This window comes from Engraulis encrasicolus, chromosome 8 (genome assembly GCF_034702125.1).
Source record: "Engraulis encrasicolus isolate BLACKSEA-1 chromosome 8, IST_EnEncr_1.0, whole genome shotgun sequence".
NCBI lineage: Eukaryota > Metazoa > Chordata > Actinopteri > Clupeiformes > Engraulidae > Engraulis > Engraulis encrasicolus.
The window spans coordinates 42,483,691-42,508,284 of NC_085864.1; the positions used below are offsets into that span (position 1 = coordinate 42,483,691).

The window sequence follows — 24,594 nt, forward strand, 5'->3', positions numbered from 1 at the left end:
ACGCTTTTTTTAAGAGTTGGCGGAAAATTTTAAGGGCGTCCGTCATTTTGACCGGCTGATCATTGGGCCATAAGCCACAGCAGCAGTACGACCTTAAAAATCTAGCGCGGCACTTTCACAGAGAGAGACAGCGAGACAAAGAAGAACAACGACGCGAGCAGCAGAACAGGAATGAAGGAGTTCTTGAATTGCCATTGCAAGAGTTTATTAGGCTACAGTATGTGTCGGGTTGATGAGGCGACCTCTGTTTTTTGCAGACCACGCGTCTCTCGTGGCCAAAACACGGCCGAAATGCCTCAGCGCACTGTGATAGGAGGGAGAGGCGAGGGAAAGCGCGTGCATTCTAGCAGCAGGCACTGCACTGCTGGATTATCAACTGACGTGGAATATTATTAACGCACAGCCTACATAGCCTATTTATTTATTTAAAAAAAAAAAAAAAAAAAAACTGTCAACGATAGAGAAGCCGAACCCGACCCTACCCGAACGTAATGAGTGACATTTCAGGCCCGACCCGACCCGAAATTGGCTCGGGTTCGGGTTCGGGCTCGGGCCTGGGCCAAAAATCATAGGTCTAACGACAAGGTGGAGCATGGGGAGGAGGTGGGTAGCAAAAAACCAAGCAGCGTACACGTCAGGGAGAAAGGGGTAGAATTTAAAGGGGCGCGCCACGGTGTGTGGCCAATCGCTAGGGAGGAAAGCTGATCGGCAAAGGGGATACACCTGGATCAATTAGAGGTGAGGGGAAAGGCGACACGCTTCTTGACTACCATGGCCTGGCCAGAACTAACGTTTGAACACTCGATTTTTGTTGTACACTCTTTTTCTTTTTTTATCTATCTCCATCGCACAGATAGTACTGTAGTTGAAATTGGGTGGGACACCTCTGTTTGTGAAGCTCAGCAACTCCTTACCTCTAGAAAACAGCCAGCTGGAACTGAGCTCTCTCTGCTATAGATTTTTTCATCTACAATAGTATTTACAGTAAAAACAAAACGAAACACTTTAAGCATTCAATGAAAACTTAGAATGTAGACCCCTGTTGAGAATACTACAGTAGAGTGAGATATTGACTCCTGAGTAAATGAGGGTTCCCTTCCTCCTTATAAAAGCCCACTTCACCTCTGCTTGTATTTGCATTTCATTTTGTTTCATACACTGCCATCTCTTGGTCAAATGAGTGTATTGCAAGGCAGCAGATGCTTTTAGACTGTGTTTACCCTCTATCTCTCTCTCTCTCTCTCTGATGCTTTCAAAATGGATGAAGTAATATCAAAGTTTTTGTATCGTCTAGTGTAGCTTTTAGAGATTGTTTCTCTGCCAATTTCAACCAATATATCAAGCATTATAATGATGAAAGCCCTGATGAAGGTCATTGAAGGCTAAAGCATTTTTAATCTGTTCTATAAGGAACTAGCTCAGCTTAATTAAAAGCCTTGGATATCTTCTAAATCTTGTTCCAAGTTATGTTAACCAAGTTACCTTAACCATGTTATGTTACTGTACCTTAACCAAGTTATGTTAACTCTGAAAAGAACACTGAAGGCGTTTGACCTACATCTTCTTTGTTTGGTTTGGCCAAGTACTGTCCTGCTAGTCTAGATATCTAGACGTCCCAAGCAGCCGCAAATGGAATTTTGCTGTAGGGGTTTAGCTCGCTAGGCTACTGTTCTGCCATATCACAGTCACTAAACCAACTAAGGCCTGGCCATGGGACAATGGCAACGGTCTCGACTCTAGAGCGACTCTAGTCTCTCTCTGAGATCAGGGGTTCTAATCCTGATTGGGAGAAGCAATAGGTGAGGAAACTGGTTGGCTGTTGGGCGGTAGACTGAACATATACTAAGGGTGCATTCCAATGTGCAGACTCCCATCGTCCACTTGTGGCCTCACCCCGCCTCCTGGCACCGACTCTGTGGAGAAAATGACATTTCCCAGCTGTCATTCTAGCCACAACAACTTTTGGGGGACTGTTTTTCCTCCACCATCCTGATTCCAAATGAGAAGATGACAATAGAATTGTGTTTTTGCAAGATATGGAATTAATTTCCTGTCGCCAGTGACATCACCTTCAGGTCACAAGCAGGCAAGGGAGGACGGCAGCTGGAATCCACCCTAAATCCACTAACACCACTACTCCAACCTGTTGCGGTCTGTTCAGTGAGTCACACCTACGTTTCCCATGATTCCTTTCACCAGAGTGTGAGGAGGGCAGTTTCGGAAGAGGGTGTGAGAAGAAGTGTGCGTGTGAGAACGAAGCTGTGTGTGACCCGATCAGTGGCACCTGTACCTGCGCGGCGGGATGGACGGGCGAGCGCTGCGAAACAAGTAAGTGGGTTTTTCATCATGACAACGACATTCGAGATAGATACATTTCTTGTTTTGCAAGCCAACAAATACACACACGCGCGCACGCACACACACACACACACACACACACACACACACACACACACACACACACACACACACACACACACACACACACACACACACACACACTGATATGCACACACAGATACCCTCCCACACACAAACCCTGGTGAAAGCATGGCTTCTTCAATGTAGATAATGAAAACAATTTAGTTTAGAGTGGCTGGTGAAAGTGGTTGGTGACATTTGCATTCATCCGTGTCCATGTGCCTGTGTGTGCCTGTGCGTGTGTGTGTGCGTGTGTGTGTGTGTGTGTGTGTGTGTGTGTGTGTGTGTGTGTGTGTGTGTGTGTGTGTGTGTGTGCGTGTGTGTGTGTGTGTGTGTGTGCGTGTGCGTGTGTGTGTGCGTGTGTGTGTGTGTGCGCGTGTGCGTGCGTGTGTACATTACTGTGGCATTCTGTCCATAGCAGTGGATCCTTTCTGAAGCATAAACTTCAAAGATCACAGAACAATCTTTGACACATAAATCAGCAAGAGTCCGTTATGTATTGGTATTGAGTCTTAATTTCACTTTACTCAGTCAATTGAGCCAAGTCTAGTATAGAGTACAGTATCTGAGCCATGGACAAAAAACAAAAGACTTTTTTTCCAGAAAGATTGAAGGTGTTGATGGAATTTTGCTGTTTGAACCAGTTGTCTGAAATTTCTTTTGGGCGCATCTTGATTGATTTTTGGCGCTAGTGAATGAAAAAAAGTCACTCTTCATTTCAACCCCCATAGATTCTATGTTGTTACGACTTTTGAGCCTTTTCCTTTTAGTTCTTTTTAGTAAGGTGGTCCTATTGGTCTGTTTGTGCTACAGTGCCTATAAAAAGTCTACACACCCCTGTTCAAATGCTAAGTCTTATGTCGTAATAAAATGATAAAAGACAAATAATTTCACAACTTTTCACAACACAGTCCTCTTCAGATCAGATATTCGATGGGATTCGGGTCTGAACTCTGTCTGGGCCATTCCAAAACGTCAATCTTGTTATGGTGAAGCCATTCTTTTGTTGATCTAGGCGTTTGTTTCTGACATTTATTTTTACGTCACAAAACCTTGCATTTCAACAGAGATGTGTAGACTTTTTATAGCCACAGTATGAACCTGCCTTCTAAAATGTGGGTTCTCGAGGGTTAAGGACGGTGTACAATTCCCCTAATGCACTGTACTGGGGCCTCTTCCTGTCTGGGTGATGAAGGGGAAGTCTCTCTCTCTCTCTCTCTCTCTCTCTCTCTCTCTCTCTCTCTCTCTCTCTCTCTCTCTCTCTCTCTCTCTCTCTCTCTCTGTCTCTCTCTCTCTCTCTCCCTCTCGTCTGTCACACACCCCTCCATCCAGGTGGTCTGACATTTTGACGACAGGCCACTTACATGCATAGCAGATACATACACACTGGCACAAACTGTCAGACACACACATACACACACTCGTGCACGCACGCACACTCATTTTTTTTACACTTGCTTTTACCAGTAAGAACACAACTACCAAGAAAAACACTGCTAGATCAGTGTTTCCCATACATTGAGGAAACTATGGCGCACAATTACCCTAATGCACTGTAAAAAAAACTGTAATTAACTTGGGTTTGGGAGCAATACAAAACCTTCAGAGAAGGGACAGTTGAGATGAGTTTACTGACACTTCCAGGCTTTGTCTTACAGTTGCATGATAATGTGTTAGGCGACAGGCTTTCATTGACACAGCAGAGGACACATCGGGCTGCATATAGAAATGATTGTGCAATATGTTGTTCAGCCCTTTTACTGGGAGTAATTTTGAAAAACAGGCCCTATGACCAGCACCCCTCATGTAGAATGTGTACGCTTTTGTGTGTGGGGACAAAGGCATAGCCTACTGTCTTAGACCCCTGTCTGTGCATTAACAATTTCACAGTGCTGCTCCTAAATTCTTATCTGTGCTCCTATTCAATGCACTACTATACATGTCATGGGTAAAATCTTATGTAATTTGTCAAAACATGAATGACTGAAATGTAGGCCAATGTGCGCCAATGTCATGTAGTCATTGTTTTGCCGTTTTGCATTTGAATTTCCACGATCAGCATAAAAAACACAGTTGCTAGGAATACGCACACAACAATACACTCAGACAACAGAAAATTGAGGATGGGCATGACAAAAAAAACAAGTGGACACATACGCTAAATAACAGGGAAGGATGACATACAAAAACTAGAACGGGCACTCGGTAGAGCACAAACCTTCGCCTACGCCAGTGGTTCCCAACCTTTTTCTTCAGGGACCCATATTTTTACCATTGTAAACTTTGGTGACCCAACTGCGTGAGCGCACGCACAAGAAGGAGTCACATGATACTCTGTTTCCTGTGAAAGCTCATTTTAGTTATCATTTTATTCCACAATTTGTCTTCAGTCAAATATATAATACATGTTTAATGTATCACTTACATTTTGTTGCTTCTATGCATTAGTTTTAATGCTTTGTCATTTATTCAACATGGGCTATATATCAAAATTAAACCCCTTAAAATCAAGAGGGCTTTGCGACCCATTGTGGATCTTTGGCGACCCATAGGTTGGATCCCGACCCATAGGTTGGGAACCACTGGCCTACGCCACTTTTTTTTTCTGGCCATCTTCAGAGTGTGGGGCATAACATTCTCCAAATGTTGGTGTTAGTTTCATTTAAATCGGACCGGAATATCGTAATATTACATTTTTGGCCCATTCTTGACCTCTTATTCAATTCAGCATGCACACGTTGTTCTGGCATATAGTGCTTGGCAAAGAAAAACGTTGTTGACCTTTTCGTGACCTTGACCTTTGACCCAATCACTCCCAAAAAGTAATCGATTGTTCCTTGGGTCATGACCAATCATCCCACTAAATTTCATAAAAATCGGCTCAATTTACGTTTTTGACCTTTTCGTGACCTTGACCTTGACCTTTGACCCAATCACTCCCAAAAAGTAATCGATTGTTCCTTGGGTCATGACCAATCATCCCACTAAATTTCATAAGAATTGTCTCAGTTCTGTCTGAGTTATACGAAGTACAAACAAACAAACATATTCACAAATAAATAAATAAATACACAGTGGTCAAAACATAACCTTCGCGACAAAGTCGGCGAAGGTTAACATTGAAAAGTGCATTGGCATCACAAGAATACAGGTGGACGTTCATTGTGTAAAATAAGCAAGAGAGATAGGTAGGCCAGGTAGCGAAGTAAGTGTTAAGTGCAAGTGCACGTTCAAGTTGGAGATATCTTGTAGGTAATGTCCCTAAAACACCTTAGTTTGGGAATAGGCCGGTAAAGGGTCCAGGGTTGCAAGGCCCTACTACGCTTCAAGCAGGCAGCTTGCAGTTCATTGCATTGCAGCTTTGCCAATGGTCACCGTTGTCCCATTAAATGTATACTGCAGGTCTGTTTAATTGTGTGACTATTTTCTGTATGCAAGTACTCAACATTTACTTATGTCCGGATTTCTGAAGTATCTCTACTGTACTCTATACTTTACCTTACGGAAGCTCACAACATACTAGCAATAGCAATAAGATTTGCACAGCACATTTTCATACATACTATAGCTGTCATTCACTGTGATTGAGAGGACAGAAAGAGAAGACAAATATTATAGAACAGTGGTTCTCAACCTATTTTAGTTGACGCCCCCGGGACATCATCATAAGCCTTCCAACGCCCCCTTGATCTCATCATTAGCCTACCAATGCCCCGCTTAGTATTAAACAATAAAATAGACTAATGCAGGGGTTCCCAAACTTTTTTCCATTCGCACCCCCTTATACATTTCAATGTGGTTCGCGCACCCCCTTAGCGAATGTTGCACAGCCGCACATTTTGGGCAACCCTCATTTACAATAGATCTGACTTTTTTTTCTGCCATCATTACAATGGAAATGGTTGCATGACAAGTCTAGAAGTTATAAATTATACTTCAGATGGATCTTTCCAGCATACAATTCACCAAATAATTAAAAACTACATAATGTTCATTAACTCTGTATAAAAACACACATCTCAGCCATTGATCTTTTCAGCTTGTGCACCTCTTTGTGGCAGGCCGCGCACCCCCAGGGGTACACTCACCCCAGTTTGGGAAACCCTGGACTAATGCATCCCAATGGCACCTAAACACTGACCCCTCTTAGCTGTATCCTTCTCTGTGCCCCTTAGGGCCCCCCAACGCCCCCTGGGGGGCTGTAGAGCCCCTGTTGAGAAACACTATTATAGTAGGTAGAAAGCATTTTAGGGAATAGATAACTAACATTAGCCAAGGGTATTTCTACTTTGAACAGGATGCTGTTTGCAGCATGTGTCAGCATAATGGCTGTGAGTGAGTGAGTGATATGGAGGCCTCTATCTCTCTATCTCTCCGCAGTGCAATGTATCCACAGTCTCTTGCAAAAAATGTGATAACATCCAAGCTAATGATAAGTTGTGATAAGTGCAGTCACGCACATGAGCTTATGAGCATGTGACGGAGGTATTCCCGCACGGTTCGTACCCTTCGAAGACGCAAACCTGCCACCTTGTCAACTACATCGGTTCGGCAATGGGAGGTACAGTACGAGACCGCTGAGCTAAAGGGCCGGTCCGATAGCCCAACGCTACCGCACTGTATTGAGGCTTCAGGAGGGAGGTTTTACTAACGTTCCACGCCACACTCTGCAAGTTGGCCTCTGTTACACTCTCCACCCTAAACCTCGCTCCCAACCCGGGTCAACGGCACCACTGTGATGGAGGTGTTCCTGCACAGTTTGTCCCCCTCGGGGCGCGAACCTGCCACCTCGTCAACGACATCGGTTCAGCAATGGGAGTCACAGTACGAGCTCGCTGAGCTAAAGGGACGGTCCAATAACCCAACGCTACCGCACTGTATTTAGGCTTCGGGAGGGAGGTTTACTAACATTTCATGCCACACTCTGCAAGTTGGCTTCCGTTACACATACAACATTATGGGTGACATATCAGAGTTCAAAAAGGAGAAATTCTCAGTGAGTGTGTAACCCTCGCATCTTTGACTGAGGCAGCAAGTCCTTGTTTCCAAAGACTTGCTGCCTCAGTCAAAGATGCAACAGTTAATCGTGCACCAGGAATTTCTCCTTTTTGAACTCTGATATGTCACCCATAATGCTGTGTGCATTGCAAGATTTTGGTCAAAACTGTGCTCTTACCTTTAGGCCAGTCAATCTAGCGTTTGACCCGGGACAAATTGCAATAGTAATCATTCCATGTTTTTTGTAATCCCTAGGTATGTCTAAATAATATATTAAAAATCTACAGCTTTATATTTAGTGGAACATACTTTTTTTCAAGGTTAAAGTTGGAGATTTCCCATTCATTTTCCCATAGGGAGACAATATAGGAGATACTTGGGGAATAGGCAAAATTTTTAAACAATGAGATATCAATTTGAAACTTTCACAGTAATTTACTCAAGCAAAACATAAAACAAATTGCAAAAATAATGATTCACACTTTTTATTGATACTTTATCCACCCTACATCACATACAGTGGTGCTCATATGTTTACATACCCCAGCAGTTTATACGCTTTCTCTGTGATTTCTCACAAAATATGAAGGATTACACAAAACCTTTTTTTTCACTCATTGCTAGTGACTGGCCTAAGATATTTATTAGCAATATTCTTTGTTTACTCTTTCAAAGCATGATCACAACCCAAACTACCCAAATGACCCTGTTCAAAAGTTTATATGACCTTGTTTCTGATGCTGAATGCGGCCCTGTTTAACATCAAGGACCACTCTAAATTGTTTGTGGTAGTTGTGGATAAGGCTCTTAATGTTCTCAGATGACAAAACAGCACATTCTTCCTGGCAGAATGGTTGTTTCCTATAATATCTTTGGGTGTCTTGCTGGAACCTCACATTTGAGGTTTCCCCTGAGTGGCTCAATGATGTTGAGATCAGGAGAGTGAGATGGTCGCTCAAAAACCTTCATTTTATTCTTTCTGAAGCTAATGATGGGTTGATTTGGCTTTCTGTGTCAAAATATTGTCATGTTGGCACTGTTGGAATTTCAATTCAGAAATTCAATATGAGGGGTTTGTTTGGAATCAAACCAATGGGCAAGGGAATCATTGCATTGCAATGATCATTGCAAGGGAAATTGTTCAGGAGGCATAGGACAACCAAAAAAAAACTTCAGGTGAAATGTAGGACAACATGAAAAAATGTTTTAAACTGTACAGGAAAGAGGCACTTGAGGAAAGATGGGCTGTTGGGGGTTGCCAGGAGAAAGCCATTACTACAATAGCATAGTGAGAAGCATCAGAATGTATCTGACAAAGTCTTTTGGAAAAATTAGATCAATATGGAACTTTTTTCAGCCACTATTAACAGTACCATTTGGAGAACAGTCAACGGAGCCTATGATGAAAGTTACACCATCCCTTCTGTGAAACATGGTTATGGACCACTGATGTCATGGGGACATTTGAGTTACAAATGCACTACACTTTTGGTCCATACTCACAGAATGATGAATACATGAATACAAAATACTGGAGGAAAATTTACACTCATCAGCCTTGAATCTGCACATGGTCCATTGTTTGGACATGCCAACATGACAATATTTCAGCGCAGAAAGCCAAATCAACCCGTCATTAGCTTCAGAAAGAATAAAATGAAGTTTTTGTGCGACCGTCTCACTCTTCTGATCTCAACATCATCGAGCCACTCAGGGGAAACCTCAAATGTGAGGTTCCAGCAAGACACCCAAAGGTATTATAGGAAACAACCATTCTGCCAGGAAGAATGCGCTGTTTTGTCATCAGAGAACATTAAGAGCCTTATCCACAACTATCACAAACAATTTGGAGCGGTCCCTGATGTTAAACAGGGCCATATTCAGCATCAGAAACTAGGGTATGTAAACTTTTGAACAGGGTCATTTGGGTAGTTTGGGTTGTGATCATGCTTTTGAAAGAGTAAACACAGAATACTGCTAATAAATATCTTAAGCCAGTCGTTGGCAATGAGTGAAAAAAAAGGTTTTGTGTAATCCTTCATATTTTGAGAGAAATCGCCAAGAAAGCGTATATTCTGCTGGGGTATGTAAACATATGAGCACCACTGTATGTAAAATCTACATCCATCACTTTAGTGGAACATACTTTTTTTGAAGGTCAGAAGTTGCAGATTTCCAGTGCATTTTGACATTCAGTGAGTAAAATCGGATACTTTTGACCTTGGGGAAAGTATGTTCCACTGAACTGATGAAAGTAGATTTTTTAATATGCGATGCAGAGGGGTTAAAGCAGTAGTTCCCAACCTATGGGTCGGGACCCAGCCTATGGGTCGCCAAAGATCCACGGGGGGTCGCGAAGCCCTCTTGAGTTTTAAGGGGTTTCGTTTTAATGCCATATGTAGCCCATGTTGAATAAATGACAAATGCATAGAAGCAACAAAATTTAAGTGCTACATTAAACATTTATTCTGTTTTTGAACAAAGACGAATTGAGGAATAAAATGATGACTAAAATGAGTTTTCGGAAGAGATAGAGTGTATCAAGTGACTTCCTCTCATGCGGGCGCTGGGTCACCAAAGCTTACAATAGTAAAAACATGGGTCCCTGAACAAAAAGGTTGGGAACCACTGGGTTAAAGGATCAATATAATGTATGAACCATTACTATTGCTATTTGTTTCATGCTTGATCTGCTACCACAAATTTTATCACATATTTCAGTACATATGACCTCATTTGCATATTTCATCATCATATTCCAGAAAACTTGCAATACAAAAATTGTCCGCCTGAATGTGAGTTACCAACTGTGAAAGCTTCAAATGAATATATCATAGTTTGAAATTTTACCCTATGTATCTTGTATCTCCTATATTGTCTCCCTATGGAGAAATGAATGGGAAATCTGTCAACTTTGACCTTGACAAAAAGCATGTTCCACTAAATATAAAGCTGTAGATTTTTAATATGTGATACAAGTGGGTTTAAGGATCACTTTAAAGTAGAGACGATTACTATTGCAGTTTATCCCAGCTTTGGGCCTTTTTCGAGCTAGATTGACTGGCCTACTTGCTAAGTGAATTTTCACACTTCACCTTACTGGTGCAAAGTACAATTAATGAAGATTGGCCAACAGGCTGGTCCACTTGAGCCATGAAACTTGAGCCACACTAAATGACAGGTGTTTCAGTTATCCATACTGTTTATACGTACATACAGTACATACAGTACATACATACATACATACATACATACATACATACATACATACATACATACATACATACATACATACATACATACATACATACATACATACATACTAAGGCTGTAACGATATTGCATCGAACCGAGGGATCGCGGTACGCAGACCCACGAACCCCTATCGCGAAGCTTCCTCACAGAATCGCGATGTGCCCTTTTAAAGTTGTTACCCTCAGTGTAGAACACAACAGGCAACATACAGGCAAGAGTTTGCATATGCGCTTAAAAAGACCAGTAGAAAAAGGGCGCACACGTTCGAGTAACAGTTCCATTCACCCCTTTCTCATATAACATGCTCCTTCCAACCAGCACGTTGTTGTTATCCATTACCTCAGCAACCTCCGTGAGACGAAAAACTTGGGCAAACATCGGAAGGTGAAGGACAAATAAACAAGACCAAGAAGGCTTTTATAAACGTGTCGAGATTTTTGTTTTATTCATACATGCGCAATGTATTGCGAGTGGAGTTTGACGTTGGAGCAGAGAGAGAGAGAGCGAGAGAGAGAGCGCGAGAGAGAGAGAGAGAGCGCACGAGATGCTCCGCCTGCCTATAAACCGAGTAGCATCCAACTGCAGTTTGCAGAAGTGGGCAGGTCTGGATTTCTGAGATCTCGCCCCTCCCATTTTGGATCTCGCCCCTCCTATTTTTCCTATTATAGTAGTCTGTACAGTCCCACACCATCCCGACGTCACCCTATTTGAGAATTTGCGCCAAATGTCTTCTCCGGCGAATGCATAGTCTAGGCCTACACTATGCACACAGCTTGTAGGCCTATCGTGTCTCGTCGTTTGGGGTGCTAAATAGGCTAAATGTATTTACTAAACACTGGACATAGAATCATTCATCATAATAGGATATTCGATGGCGGTAGGCCCAAGTGTAGCACACCAGCATACATTGATGACTCTTATATCTGCTTTGGACAATAATAATGCCTATGTAGGCTAATTGTGGTGTGAAGTGGTTTGTATTATGTCTCGTCGTTGGTTAAGTAAATATATTTACTAAACACTGGACATAGAATCATTCGTCAATCATAATAGCGCACCATATTTGAGAAATGGACCCAAATTATCTGGCGAATGCAGTAGGCTTATTCTAGATGCACACAGCTTGATATCGTGTCTCGTCGTTTGAAGTGTTAAGTAAATATATTTAGACCTACTAAACACTGGACATAGAATCATCCATCAATAGCAAATGCGTTACCCTGTATTCTAGGGAGATTGTATCGTGTCTCGTCGTTTGGAGTGTTAAGTAAATAGGCCTACATTTACTAAACACTGGGCATAATCATTCATCAATAATAGTATATGCGTAGTTGGCTACACTGTATTCTATGCACACAGCTTGTATCATGTCTCGTCGTTTGGAGTGCTAATTGAATATATTTAGCCTACTAAATATAGGCCTATTTAATTTTCATTTTCCACGTTCCAATTGCATGAGTGTTTATTTCCATTTACATAGAATAATTTGTCATTGACCTTACTTTCTCTTTCATAGTAAAGGAGAAGATTGAAACGGTCTCTGCAACTGCTTTAGGTTCCATTGATTTAATGATAATGTTAAGCGCTGTTAGACGGTTAAAAACAAAAGGTTAATGCTAAATGTGTCAGGGTGTCAGTTTGGAAGCGGGGCAGATGCACGAAGGATAGGCCTACCAAAGGCTACTGCAATGCCTGCTCAGAGTCCAGTCCCCAATCCTAAAGAGATTGTGGCGACAGCATCCAGGCTTTGGGACTTTGAAGAATGTGCTCATGCTTTTCAATGATGGGTAGGCCTATGTTTAATTTCGAGCGGATCACACGTGCAGTAGCCTACTTTAGTTTTCTTGTAGTAGCCTACCCATCTTTCGAATTTTAGAAACTGGCACCAAATATCTGGTCTTCAAACTAAGATACTAAGAAGAGACACTTAATATTAATTCAAATTAGACCCATGCCTTAACAAATACTACATGTAGCTTATATTAGCTAATAATAATAATAATAATAGCTTATATTGATTTCCCTCGGGATTAATATGGCTATACTAAACAGGGTGTGCTGTTCATCGTGCGGTTCACTCAAAGCTCCCCGCTCGTGTTTCCTACACTCACCAAACCATTATACCGGTACATTAGTGGAGTAGAGAGAGTGGATCTACGATTTTATTTGTGAAAACTCTGCGTCTCTGCTCTGCACGGTGCAGTGACTTCCAGAGATATTTTCTTTCCATGTAGAAGCTTAGCGCTGCCGCTGAATGACAAGGGGGAGGCACTCGATGTGCTCAGGGGGGAGGAGGAAGATGTGCTCAGGGGGGAGGAGGGAGATGTGATCCAGACCTGCCCCCCGCCCTGCACACTGCAGTTGAACATACTTGTATAAACCAGCCTGGAATCGCTTGTAGGGAGGTGCCCGAAGTCGGACAAACGTTGAGGCAGAATATTAGGCAGCATTATTTCTTCCCAGATTAATGTTAGGCTATATTGTAAAATCACCGCCTGCATAAGCAGAAAGCATGCTCCATTTCAGTCTCTGCATTCATTCTCGCTCTTGATAAAATGTCAAACCACAAAACGAAACGAAAAACGTGCACGTTACGTAGCAGTGAGAAGTAACTGAGGTTCATTTCGAGGTTTGATTGTAGGCGGGCACGCGCTGCTGCACGATCAAAAAGAGCTACGGAAATATTTAACTTAATCAAAATTAAGCGTTGCATTTCTATAAGTAGCCTAACTTAATACAACATGTTTCCTGACGATATATGGCCTGTGTTGTTTTAATGTTTGGATATAATTGGATAGGCTATGTTTGATAAAGTAAGACAGCTGCCAATGACCATACACCCTGACCCCCCTCCTCTCTCTCTCTCTCTCTCTCTCTCTCTCTCTCTCTCTCTCTCTCTCTCTCTCTCTCTCTCTCTCTCTCAACATATGATCTTAGCCTATTTATAAGCCTTTTCCTTGGTGAACTAATATCCCTTATTTCTCTGTGTTGTGTTTTGATGTCATGATGGGTGTATCGTTACAGCCTTAATACATACATACATACATACATACATACATACATACATACATACATACATACATACACATACTATTGACATACATTAAAATGACATTACTGAGAGTCTTAAGTAACAGATTAAGACATAGCAATTACAATTTTGATGAGAGTAAGGTTATAACATGGGCTCTGCGCTAAGGGGTATATTTTTGATAGAATTTCATGTGTGCATGATGGTCTTTAAAGATGTGTTTTGGGTGTTGAATGACTTTGTCTTAGGCCTGCTGTTTCAGATCTTGATGATGATATGGAGGCCCATATACGCAGGGGTGCACATAACTTTTTTAGGGCGTTACTCATATGCGCACCAACAAATATGTTTTGGTACGCACCTCAGCCGCGATTAAAAAAAAAAAAATCCTCTATGTCCGAGGATAAAACATGATCACCATGAACGTTGACACATGTTGTCTGTAGGCTGCAACTGGTGCAGGTAGAGTAATCAAACATTTGGTTATTTTGGTATTATTTAAATCTTAATTAAAAATGGTCAACAGGTCATCTTCAAGTTAAGGGATTATTGTCTTGATTTTGTTTTTGCCGATTTCGCCATCATGCCTGCTAGCTAATGCACAGACGGGCAATAAACTTGTATGCGTTGTCCGGTTTGAGATATGGTGGGAGGGAGCTGACGAAAGAAGAAGTTGTGGAGCTGGCTGGGAATTGCATGCATTTAAGAAGCCACGCGCATTTAATTATCATTAATATTTGAATTATCATTAGCGAGACAGTTGACAGTTTACATATTTGTGGTGATTACCCCGCAGTATAGTTCGTTAGTCCTTATATTTGGCTTTTTATGTGGTGGTTCTATGTTAAGCCTATGGAAAGACAGCCGCTTTAGGCACGACCCCAATCTCGTTGAGAAGGCAGACTGCAGTTTATTTCCTGGTCCTCCATTTGCGCAACTCTCCCCCTCTATGGCTCTGTGCGGAGTTAACAGACGGCACAATTTCATAATGATGGAGGAGGGAGGAGAGAGCCTCAGGAGCTCAACTCGGTCGCACTCGCACTGACTGTCGTTAGATATACAGTTGCTAATATGCCAGTGACATGTCTATTTTTAGGCATTCATGAGAAAACGGGACACATCGTGTCCCTTACTTGTTCAACACCGAACGCATGATTTTACTGCCATATACCACATACGGAACGATTCCACATTTCAAGGGACTGGCACTACATTTCTGTCCGCTCATCATTAGCCTCCAGCCATGGCACTTGGAGCCAACTCTGATTCAATTTTCTTTGTTGTTGGTGAAACTCCAAAGACAGGCCCGTAGCCAGGGGGGGTTCGAGGGGTTCGTTCGAACCCCCCCTCCCGTCCCTCACCCCCACTCAAACCCCCCAACAGTGGGCCAACAATGAAAATAACTGTCAGATAGCAGTAATTTGAAGCAATTCATGTCCATTTATGTTAAAAATGGGGAGCAACAGACATACAATTAAGGACAGCAACAGACTCACAGCAAACTCATAATGAATAAAATATTAAATGAAAATATTTGAAGTGTGCTCGTGTATTTGGGGACATTGGAATAAGGAGCCAAATGAAGTCCACTGTCGGGGGGAAAAGATCCCCCCCTACCACAAGGCTGGCTACGGGCCTGAAAGAAACTGCTTATGCTACGTATGCTATGTTTCTTTTTGTACATGTTTGACTATTCACCAACATCAACAGTCTCATGAAATCTTTCAGGAGGGATAGTCAGTACGCAAGTGTGCTGTAGTGACCGAGGTGGCAGTACGCATTGCTAATAATACACCCCTGCATATATGCATCTCTTACAACAGTCATGAGCAAAAAGTGATAACATCCAAGTTTATATGGTTAGTAAACTTACACACACACACAAACACATATATGCTTGTACGCACACACACACACATACGCTTGCACGCACGCGCGCGCACAGACAGACAGACACACACACACACACACACACACACACACACACACACACACACACACACACACACACACACACACACACACACACACACACACACACACACAAACGCTGTAACTCCAGTACTTTATTTATTGAACACTGTTTTAAAAACAAAATAAGCTTTTTTACAGCTGATGTAAATAGTAAGGATATACAAATATTATCTGTCATTTTTGACAGTATACAAGCTGTGATTACACTGTATATCATACTCATACTGTATACCTTCAGATCAATATCATAACGCATGAGCACAGATTCTAACAATGATAACTTACACCTGGAAATATGGTAATATACAGTGCCCTCCATAATTATTGGCACCCCTGGTTGAGATGTGTTTTTTAGCTTCCAATTATTTTATTTTTTTTCTAAATAATATGGGACCTTAATGGAAAAAAAGAGAAAAATCCAACCTTCAATACAAGTGCATTTATTCAGTGGGGAAAAAATCCCACATAAAGAAATAATTATTTGACATCAAATAATGTGTGTCACAATTATTAGCACCCCTGGTGTTTATTTTGTACAACCCCCTTTTACCAACAAAACAGCACCTAATCTTCTCCTATAATGTTTCACAAGATGGGAAAAGACAGAAAGAGGGATCTTCAGCCATTCCTCTTTGCAGAATCTCTCTAAATCATCCAGAGACCTGGGTCCTCTCCTCTGTACTCTCCTCTTCAGCTCACCCCACAGGTTCTCAATGGGGTTGAGGTTAGGGGACTGAGATGGCCATGGGGGGAGCTTGATTTTGTGTCTGGTGAACCATTTCTGTGTAGATTTGGCCATATGTTTAGGGTCATTGTCTTGCTGAAAGACCCAGTGACGACCCAGCTTCAGCTTTCGGGCAGAGGGCAACAGATTTTGATTTAAAATGTCCTGGTATTTCAAAGCATTCATGATGCCATGCACCCTAACAAGGTTCCCAGGGCCTTTGGAAGCGAAACAGCCCCACAGCATCACTGACCCACCCCCATACTTCACAGTGGGTATGAGGTGCTTTTCAGCATGCACATCTTTCGTGGTACGCCAGACCCACTTAGAGTGTTTGTTGCCAAAAAGCTCAATCTTGGTCTCATCTGACCAAAAGCACACGGTCCCAGTTGAAGCCCCAATACCGCTTGACGAACTCCAGACGCTTGCGTTTATGATTGTGAGTGAGGAAAGGTTTTCTCCGTGCATGCCTCCCAAACAGCTTGTTGGCGTGTAGACAGCGCCTGATGGTTGATTTGGAGACTTTGTGACCCCAGGATGTTACCATTTGTTGTAATTCTGTAACAGTGAGCTTTGGAGATCTTTTGATTTCTCTTACCATCCTCCTCACTGTGCGTGGTGGCAAAATAAACTTGGGTCCTCGTCCAGGCTTGTTTACCACTGTTCCAGTTGTTTTGAACTTCTTAATTATTCCTCTCACAGTGGATATGGGCAGCTGCAGTTGAGTGGCAATCTTCTTGTAGCCTCTGCCTGACCTGTGAAGGTCGACGCACATCTGCCTCACTTGTATGCTGTGTTCCTTTGTCTTTCCCATGTTTAAGAGTGGATAAGAGAAATGGCCTCGGTGTCACGTCATATTTATACCCCAGGGAAACAGGAAGTGATGAATTACTAATTAAATGTTCCTACATACTCTGGTAAACTTTGTAAACTTCTGTAGAAATGACAGAAATGCTTCAATTATATTTATTTCCTGGGAATTGTTAAGGGTGCCAATAATTGTGGAACAGGTGATTTAATGAAAAATAATTATTTTTTAGTCAGGGATTTTTTTATTTTCTTACAATTCATTTGAGTTGAAGGCTACATTTTCCTACAATTTTCAGTGTGACAGTATTCTTCTGCAATAAACACTGAATTTATTTTAAGGCTTTTAACACATCTCAACCAGGGGTGCCAATAATTATGGAGGGCACTGTATCTAACCAATTTTGTTAACGTTTTAAAAGTAGAAAACAGCAGAATGCAGCTATTAATTCAGTTCCCCTTCCCCATAGAAAATACATAGCAAGCCCTCATAAAGACAAAATATATGGTTTTTTTTTTTTTTTTGAAGCAGTGAGTGGCTTCTTCAACACCTCAACATTCTGCAAAAAATAAAAATCACAAAAAAAACAATAAAATAGAAACTAGGCTAAACCCTCTACACGAAATACATAATATTCCTCAAAAAGTAATTACAAAAAGTACACTCGATCATAAAATATTGTTTTAAAATAATGTGTTAACTTTTCAAAAGTAGAAAACAGCAGAATGCTGCTCTTAAAATGTATGCTTTTAAACAATCCAATGTTTTTTTTCCTTCAACACCTCAACATTCTGCAAAAAATGAAAATCACAAAAAAAGTAGAAAGTATTTTGCTCTGAGACTTGTGGCCTGTTCTGGCTATTCACACTGTATTTTCTTTCTATTTTTCACACACAAAGTCCACAAACATGTATAATCAGGCAACAGGTAATATTCATTTCAACAGGTAATAAAATTGTTTGGAAATTCGTTTCCGACAGCAGAGCTTGAATGATCAGTGGGTGGCTCCGACAAAACAGAACTCGTCCCTAATCGGCAGCCGACATCCGTGGACATCGGCACAAGTGTGCAGGGTTGTATTGAAAACAATGAAATCGAACTTTGGCAGAGCAGTGCTCTGCAATTTGTCAGAGCCGATATGCGGAGTCCCTGAGAGGGTGAACAAACTCCATTTACCATTTAACTTCCTGTCCCTGTCAGTCACAATACGCATGTATACTGTATATATAGCCTACATTTATAGAGCAGAGTATTTGTTCACACACAGAAAATTCTACGAAAATGTGAATCATAAGTATACAAAGCCAGGTAAAAGAAATTGCATGAAATGAATTGTGTTTGATGAAGAATGGGATGACTATCTTTCTCACCGTTGTCAAAATACATATAGTGCATATAGTCACAACACAGTGACAAAGCGCTATCTGAATTATAATACATTTTAAAAGCCCTGTGTTATCATTAAACATGATACTGAAATGTACAGAGGGCTTTAATACATCACACGACATCACACAACGACATTAATTCTAGACCTCACGAGTAATTTCACTCTAAGACCCTGTCTTCAGCAGTACTCACATCATCACTAGCAGATCTGTCTCCCCTAGCCTTCCTCTTCCTCATGGGTAGTCCAGGCTGCTCTGCAGTTCTCCCCTGTGTCTCCTGGGAGTGCTGCTCTCTCCCTCTGATCTTCAGGTGGACAGACATCACAGCACAGATCATCCCCAGCAGCCCACAGCCCATCAGTACAGAGTGCACCCTGTAGAAAGTGGAGTGGATGCCAAATGGATGCTTGAGGAGCAGGTGGATCTTCTTGTCAAAGCAAAAGAGTGTGTCATCTTCAGCATATCCCCACACACGGCAATAATACAGTCCGCTGTCATTAAAAGTCAGGTTGGACATGGTCAAGGAGAACTGACTGTTGGACATTGTCCCTCTGTACATTGTCTCATATTTGATTTCCTTCATCTGCTCGGAATCAAGAGTCAGGTTTTCCAGCTCTGGACCTACATGGCGATAAAATCTGCAGGTCGCCATAGTGACATTCAGTTCAGCACCACAGACCAGGGCAGCAGTGTCCCCTACTGAGAACAGGACAGTTGAGGCCTCCATATCAGAGCAAACAAAGACTTGTTGCGGTGAATAAATTGAATTAACTACATAATCAGGGGTGCACCTGTATCTACCGTTATGCTTGGTCTCCACAGATGGGATAATCAGAGAGTATTTCCTGGTCTCAATGTACATGTCTTCCTTTTTCTCTTCTTCCCTGGAGATATTAAGAGATGGAGACACGTCGATGAAGAGAACTTTAACAGGAGTCTCCCACTTCACCTGCTCTACATTTTCATGAATGGCTCCAGGGCAAGATAAGGTTAAACTGTCACTTGGTTTTAGAAAATGTGGAAAGAGATTGGGAAATCCCATCATCGCGTCAGATTTTCCTTGGTAAATTAAATAGCGGTTAACTCCTATACGACACTGATTACCCCTCCAAAGGACAAGCCTAAAGTGACTCTGATTATCAATGCAGACTGTGGTTCTGTTGCCGAGTATCAGTTCTTCTCCTCCCTGTCCATGGATGACACCTTCCAGTGGAAGCCTGGTTTCCCGGACCAAAGTTGTGTGGTATGAATCATCTGACTGAGCATTAATGAATTCCTCTTTATATACCTGCAGTCTGTTTTCGTGGCTTTCAAGGATTGCAATGCACTCTGGATTTTCACCAGTATAGAACTTACTCTGACAGACAACAAGGTTGTACAGTCTCGTCTCCCTTAGCTTGCCCATAACCCAACGCTCAGTCACGTACTCTCCGCTGTCAGAGAATGACAGATTCTTCAGGACAAACTCTTTATCTTCCAGGACGACTCTGTCTGTCTGCGCTGATCGACACCGCTGTGTTGGATCAGAGGAGTTCATGATACACATGTAGCCATTGTCAGTAGAGCGCAGCAAAATGGCAGTCGAGTTGAATGGATCTCGATTTGGAGAAACAAACCTAAGTTGAATCAATTCTCCTTGAAGTTTAAGCAAGTGTTGGTTGTATATCTCCTTTGAGGGCTTCTGTGCCATGTCTGGGATTTCCTGTGCATGGCCCGCTAGTATAATCACTATGAGACTGATGATGATGAGTGAAGATGAAGCCATTTTCGTCTGTCCCTTTTGAGGCTCTGTCCAGAATGGGCTGAGCATACAGTAGTGCTGGTACATATAAGCATGCTTCCGTAATAACTCACAACCATCTCCACTACTGACCACAACCATCAGATTACATAACTGGCAAAAAAAACGTTGCTTATTTGCAGATCAAAGCAAGGCAGAGTTGGTCTCGTTTTCTCGTGTCATTCGTTTTCTTGTGTCATTTATTATGTTCAGAAATTGATGAAATGGTAACACATTATTTTAAGATTGAAATGTCAATTTATGACAATGTCTGTATTCACAAAGCGTTACATGTACTGTATGTAGGGATCCATGATGTAGTGTTTCGCCTTTCACCAGCAGGTGTCTTATCAAAGTTTAAAGGTACACTGTGCAGGAAATGGCCAAAAAAAGGTAATGCAACTATGCTGCTTATTGAAACTGGGCTGCCTATTGCCACATTTGATCTTTTCATGTAAGTTTACCAAGTAATACAGGTAAACTAATATTTTCTAGTATGGCCCAAGTAGTCATTTTTGCAGCTAAAAATTGCTGTTTCTGGAAATTCAAAATGGCGGACCATGGAGAAGATCCCCCTTTTCATGTATGAAAAGTGCAATTTTTCCAGTCATAATGAATACTTAAAATTTGATGGTGGTGGTAAGTATTCATGAAAAAGGTAACATTAGTGAATGGGCAGCATGAATTCTGGAAATAAACAACTAAAAATCTCACACAGTGTCCCTTTAAAGCATTAATACATATTATTTATATTGCTCTTTACAGTATTCCACTTTCAACATACTACAGGACAAAAGATCAAGCAATTGAAATTCGGAAAAAAAAGATTCAATTAAAAGAATATGAAAAAAAAGCCACAGGTCACAAAAGATGAAAATGATTCCATCGACTTGGAGCTTGGAGATTAATATTATGGCAATTTCAACAGCATAAAAACACAGTTGCTAGGAATGCGCTTTGGTGCACCCACAAATTCAACATAACAAGCAAGACAAAACAAAACTGAGCATAGGCATGACAGAAAAGCAAGTGGAAACATTAATAAGAGGGAAGGACAACATACAAAAACATTGAAAAGTGCCTTCACTTTCATTCAAATTTCAAGTTTCATTGTGCAAAATAAGGAAGAGAGGTAAGTAGGCCAGGTAGTGGATAGCATATTCAAGTGTTGGATGTCTTGTGGGTTGGTAAAAGGTGAGGTACACCATGGGATGCAATGGTATGTTCTCTCTGATAGTTGTGTGAATAGATGATGTCCTGGATGAGAGGGGTCCGAAGTGCAGTTGTTGGCTTTCCTGGAAATTTTGGAGTTGCAATGTAAGGCTAAGGTGGGGAGACCATGGCTAATGATTTGAAGTCCCTGTGTACAAGGCTTGTACAAAATTCCAAATTGAATTAATTTAAATTCAAAGTAATGTCATAACACGAACACTAGATTATGTCAATACCTTGAATTTCTTTGAATTTAATCTACACCACCCATTGAGAGTACATAGAACACTACCACCTAGTGTTCATATTATGGCATTACTGTGAATTTCAATTCATTCAATTTGGAATTTCCTACAAGTCTGCTGTGTACCCCCCACTACCCCTGTTGCTTGTCTGGCTGGAGGTGCTGTGTTATGATACCAATAGCTCCCTATGTTATCACTTTGAAAAGAGGGATTCAGGTAGCTAACTGAACTGTCTAGCTCATCTAAGGGCCTATGCTAGCTGCAGCATTGGTGATGACTCTCTCCTTGGGTGGTGGTATTAACATGGACTTGAAGCTAGGTGTGCAGTGGCTGGAATGATGGCTGTAACTGAACGGCTTGTGAATGTATGGGCTTATCGGAGCAGTTCAGCCGGGCAGGGTTGCCAGATGAGACTCGTGATTTCCAGCCCAAAACATGCTCAAAACCCGCCTAGAAGCACAAAATCCCGCCCAATTCTATTGATTTCTATGGCAGAAATTGGGCGGGTTTTTTCTGAATGCCATTTTTACCCGCACACGGTCATCCTAAGCAGCCCAATTGGGCGGGACACAGCCCAATCTGGCAATACTGCAGCCGGGTCCAGCATTGCTTCGTCTGTGACTGGCCAGCTCAGGCCTGGTTGCCTCAGTTCAAGTTTCGGTAGCGCTGAGTTCTAAACCACAAAACCCCATTCAGGGGGGTTAGGTAGGCCAATGGGTGGCTGTGGATGGCTACGGTATGGTCACCGCAGCACCCTGCCTCCGGCCTCAGATACCAATCAGTCTACCTTCATCAGGTTCATCCCTCTCACCTGAACGAGCTGCTTCGAGGTCTTGAAAAGAAACCATCCCACAAGCTCTTCACAGTCCTCACAATGGGAGTCTTCAGTGAAATCCCTACCCTTCCTAGCAACTGCCATACCATACCATGATGGAGGGAGCGTACCTATGTTCCCCGGGTCCTATGTTCCACGGGTCCTATGTTCCACGGGTCGTATGTTCCCCTGTCTTTGTATGAGACCGGGGAACTTAGGACCCTTTTTTCTAAAAAAGGGTTCTATGTTCCCCGCATTGTATGTTTCAGAGTTTTCAAATTGTGCCCTTCCCAAAACCATCCCTAAACCTAACCTGTCAGTAATGCAATGTTTCTGAATTGTAAATTTGTGCCCTTCCCAAAACCATCCCTAAACCTAACTTGTCAGTAATGCAATGTTTCTGAGTTGTAAATTTGTGCCCTGAACAAAACTATCCCTAAACCTAACCTGTCAGAGGTGCAACAACAACTTGCACTTTGCCATGCAGCAGCAGTCTACTTGGAGGCAGCGGGGAACATAGAACTCTTTTTTGAAAAAAGGGTCCTAAGTTCCCCGGTTGCGGGGAGCGACCCGGGGAACATAGGGCTGACCCTAAGATGGGGAAGATGAACATGCTTTCGATGATAACACAGTAGAATAGGGTCGTGCCTGCTTGACTGGCTGAAAATTTCCTGAACTGTCTGAGGAAGTGTAATCTTTTTTGAGCTTTGGTGAGTCTTTGGTCGATATTTGTAGTTGAAGAGAGAAGGGTGTGTAAGGAAGATGGAATGATTTCAGCTTATATGTTTCCATGTAATTGTGTAATTATTCATTTATTAAATGCAATGCACAATTTGGCTATCTGCTTTTGGGGTAATGGTGTAATGACAAGGGTAAAAGGCAATTATGGCAAAGAAACGTATATCTCTAAAAACCAAAACTGCCTGGCCTGTGTGTATGTTAGTGCCGATATAGCACGGCTGATTTTTTTGTGTAACTGTCACATGCACTTTGCTGATAATAATCTGCTCGCAAAGGAACTTGCCGCAATGTTCATCATAGAATCACTGGCCACAGCAAAAAAATAGATTAGACTCTGAGAATGGCAAGCTGAAACTCAGAATCGTTCCCAAGGCTTACAGTTCAACAGATGCTATATGCCAAATATACACTCGAAAAATAAATGGCATGAAACAAACAAATGAAAAATTTGATGTTGGAAAAAGCAATCATAGAATTACATGCATGTGTAGACAATCCATTCAATTATTATAGCAGATGATTTTATCCAAATCTATGTACAAAATATACGCAACAATTACATGCATGACGACAACGTGACCGTCAGCAGGTTCATCCTGGTAGCACAGTCACATGTGGAAAAAGTTCAGAGCCCGATATGAACAGGGGCGGTTCGCAAATAAGCGATTTAGTGTCGAACGTAACAGATGTGGGCACCGGCACCGGCACCGGCACCGGCTCCGGCTCCGGCTCCGGCTCCGGCTCCGTTCTGGCACCGGCTCCGTTCTGGTCGGCCTGAAACCCCTATTAAAGAGGACTGAGTTTGGCTGATTTAAAAGGGACTAGGTGTGAAAATGCCCTTAGAGTGTAGTAGGCTTTAGAAATTAGTTTGAGAATAGGCCTTGATAAAATGATAAAGGAATGTGTCTGTGTATTCCTGCATCTACAGGGGCCCGGTAAAGGGTATGGGGTTGAGAGGCCCTACTACGCTTCAAGCAGGCAGCTTGCATTTCATTGCTGCTCTGGCAATGGTCACCGTTGTCCATATATGTGTAATTATGCGACTATTTTCTTTATGCAGCTGCTGAACATTTACATACTCTATTTGGGATTTATTAATATCTTTACTCTACTCTATATATACTTAATATCATGGAAGCTCACAACATAGCAATAGCAGTAGCAATAAGATTTGTATAGCACTTTATCACACATAACTGTCAT

At 42.0% G+C, this 24,594-nt stretch overlaps 1 protein-coding gene across 1 annotated transcript in view; it reads left to right on the forward strand.

Annotated features, from left to right (window-relative positions):
- The window catches only part of megf6 (multiple EGF like domains 6), a 121,330-nt gene that overhangs the window by 58,415 nt on the left and 38,321 nt on the right, over positions 1 to 24,594 (forward strand). The window contains exon 20 of the mRNA XM_063204632.1: positions 2,200 to 2,328. Within this exon, the coding sequence (XP_063060702.1) occupies positions 2,200 to 2,328 (129 nt within the window). The remainder of the gene's footprint in view (positions 1 to 2,199; positions 2,329 to 24,594) is intronic.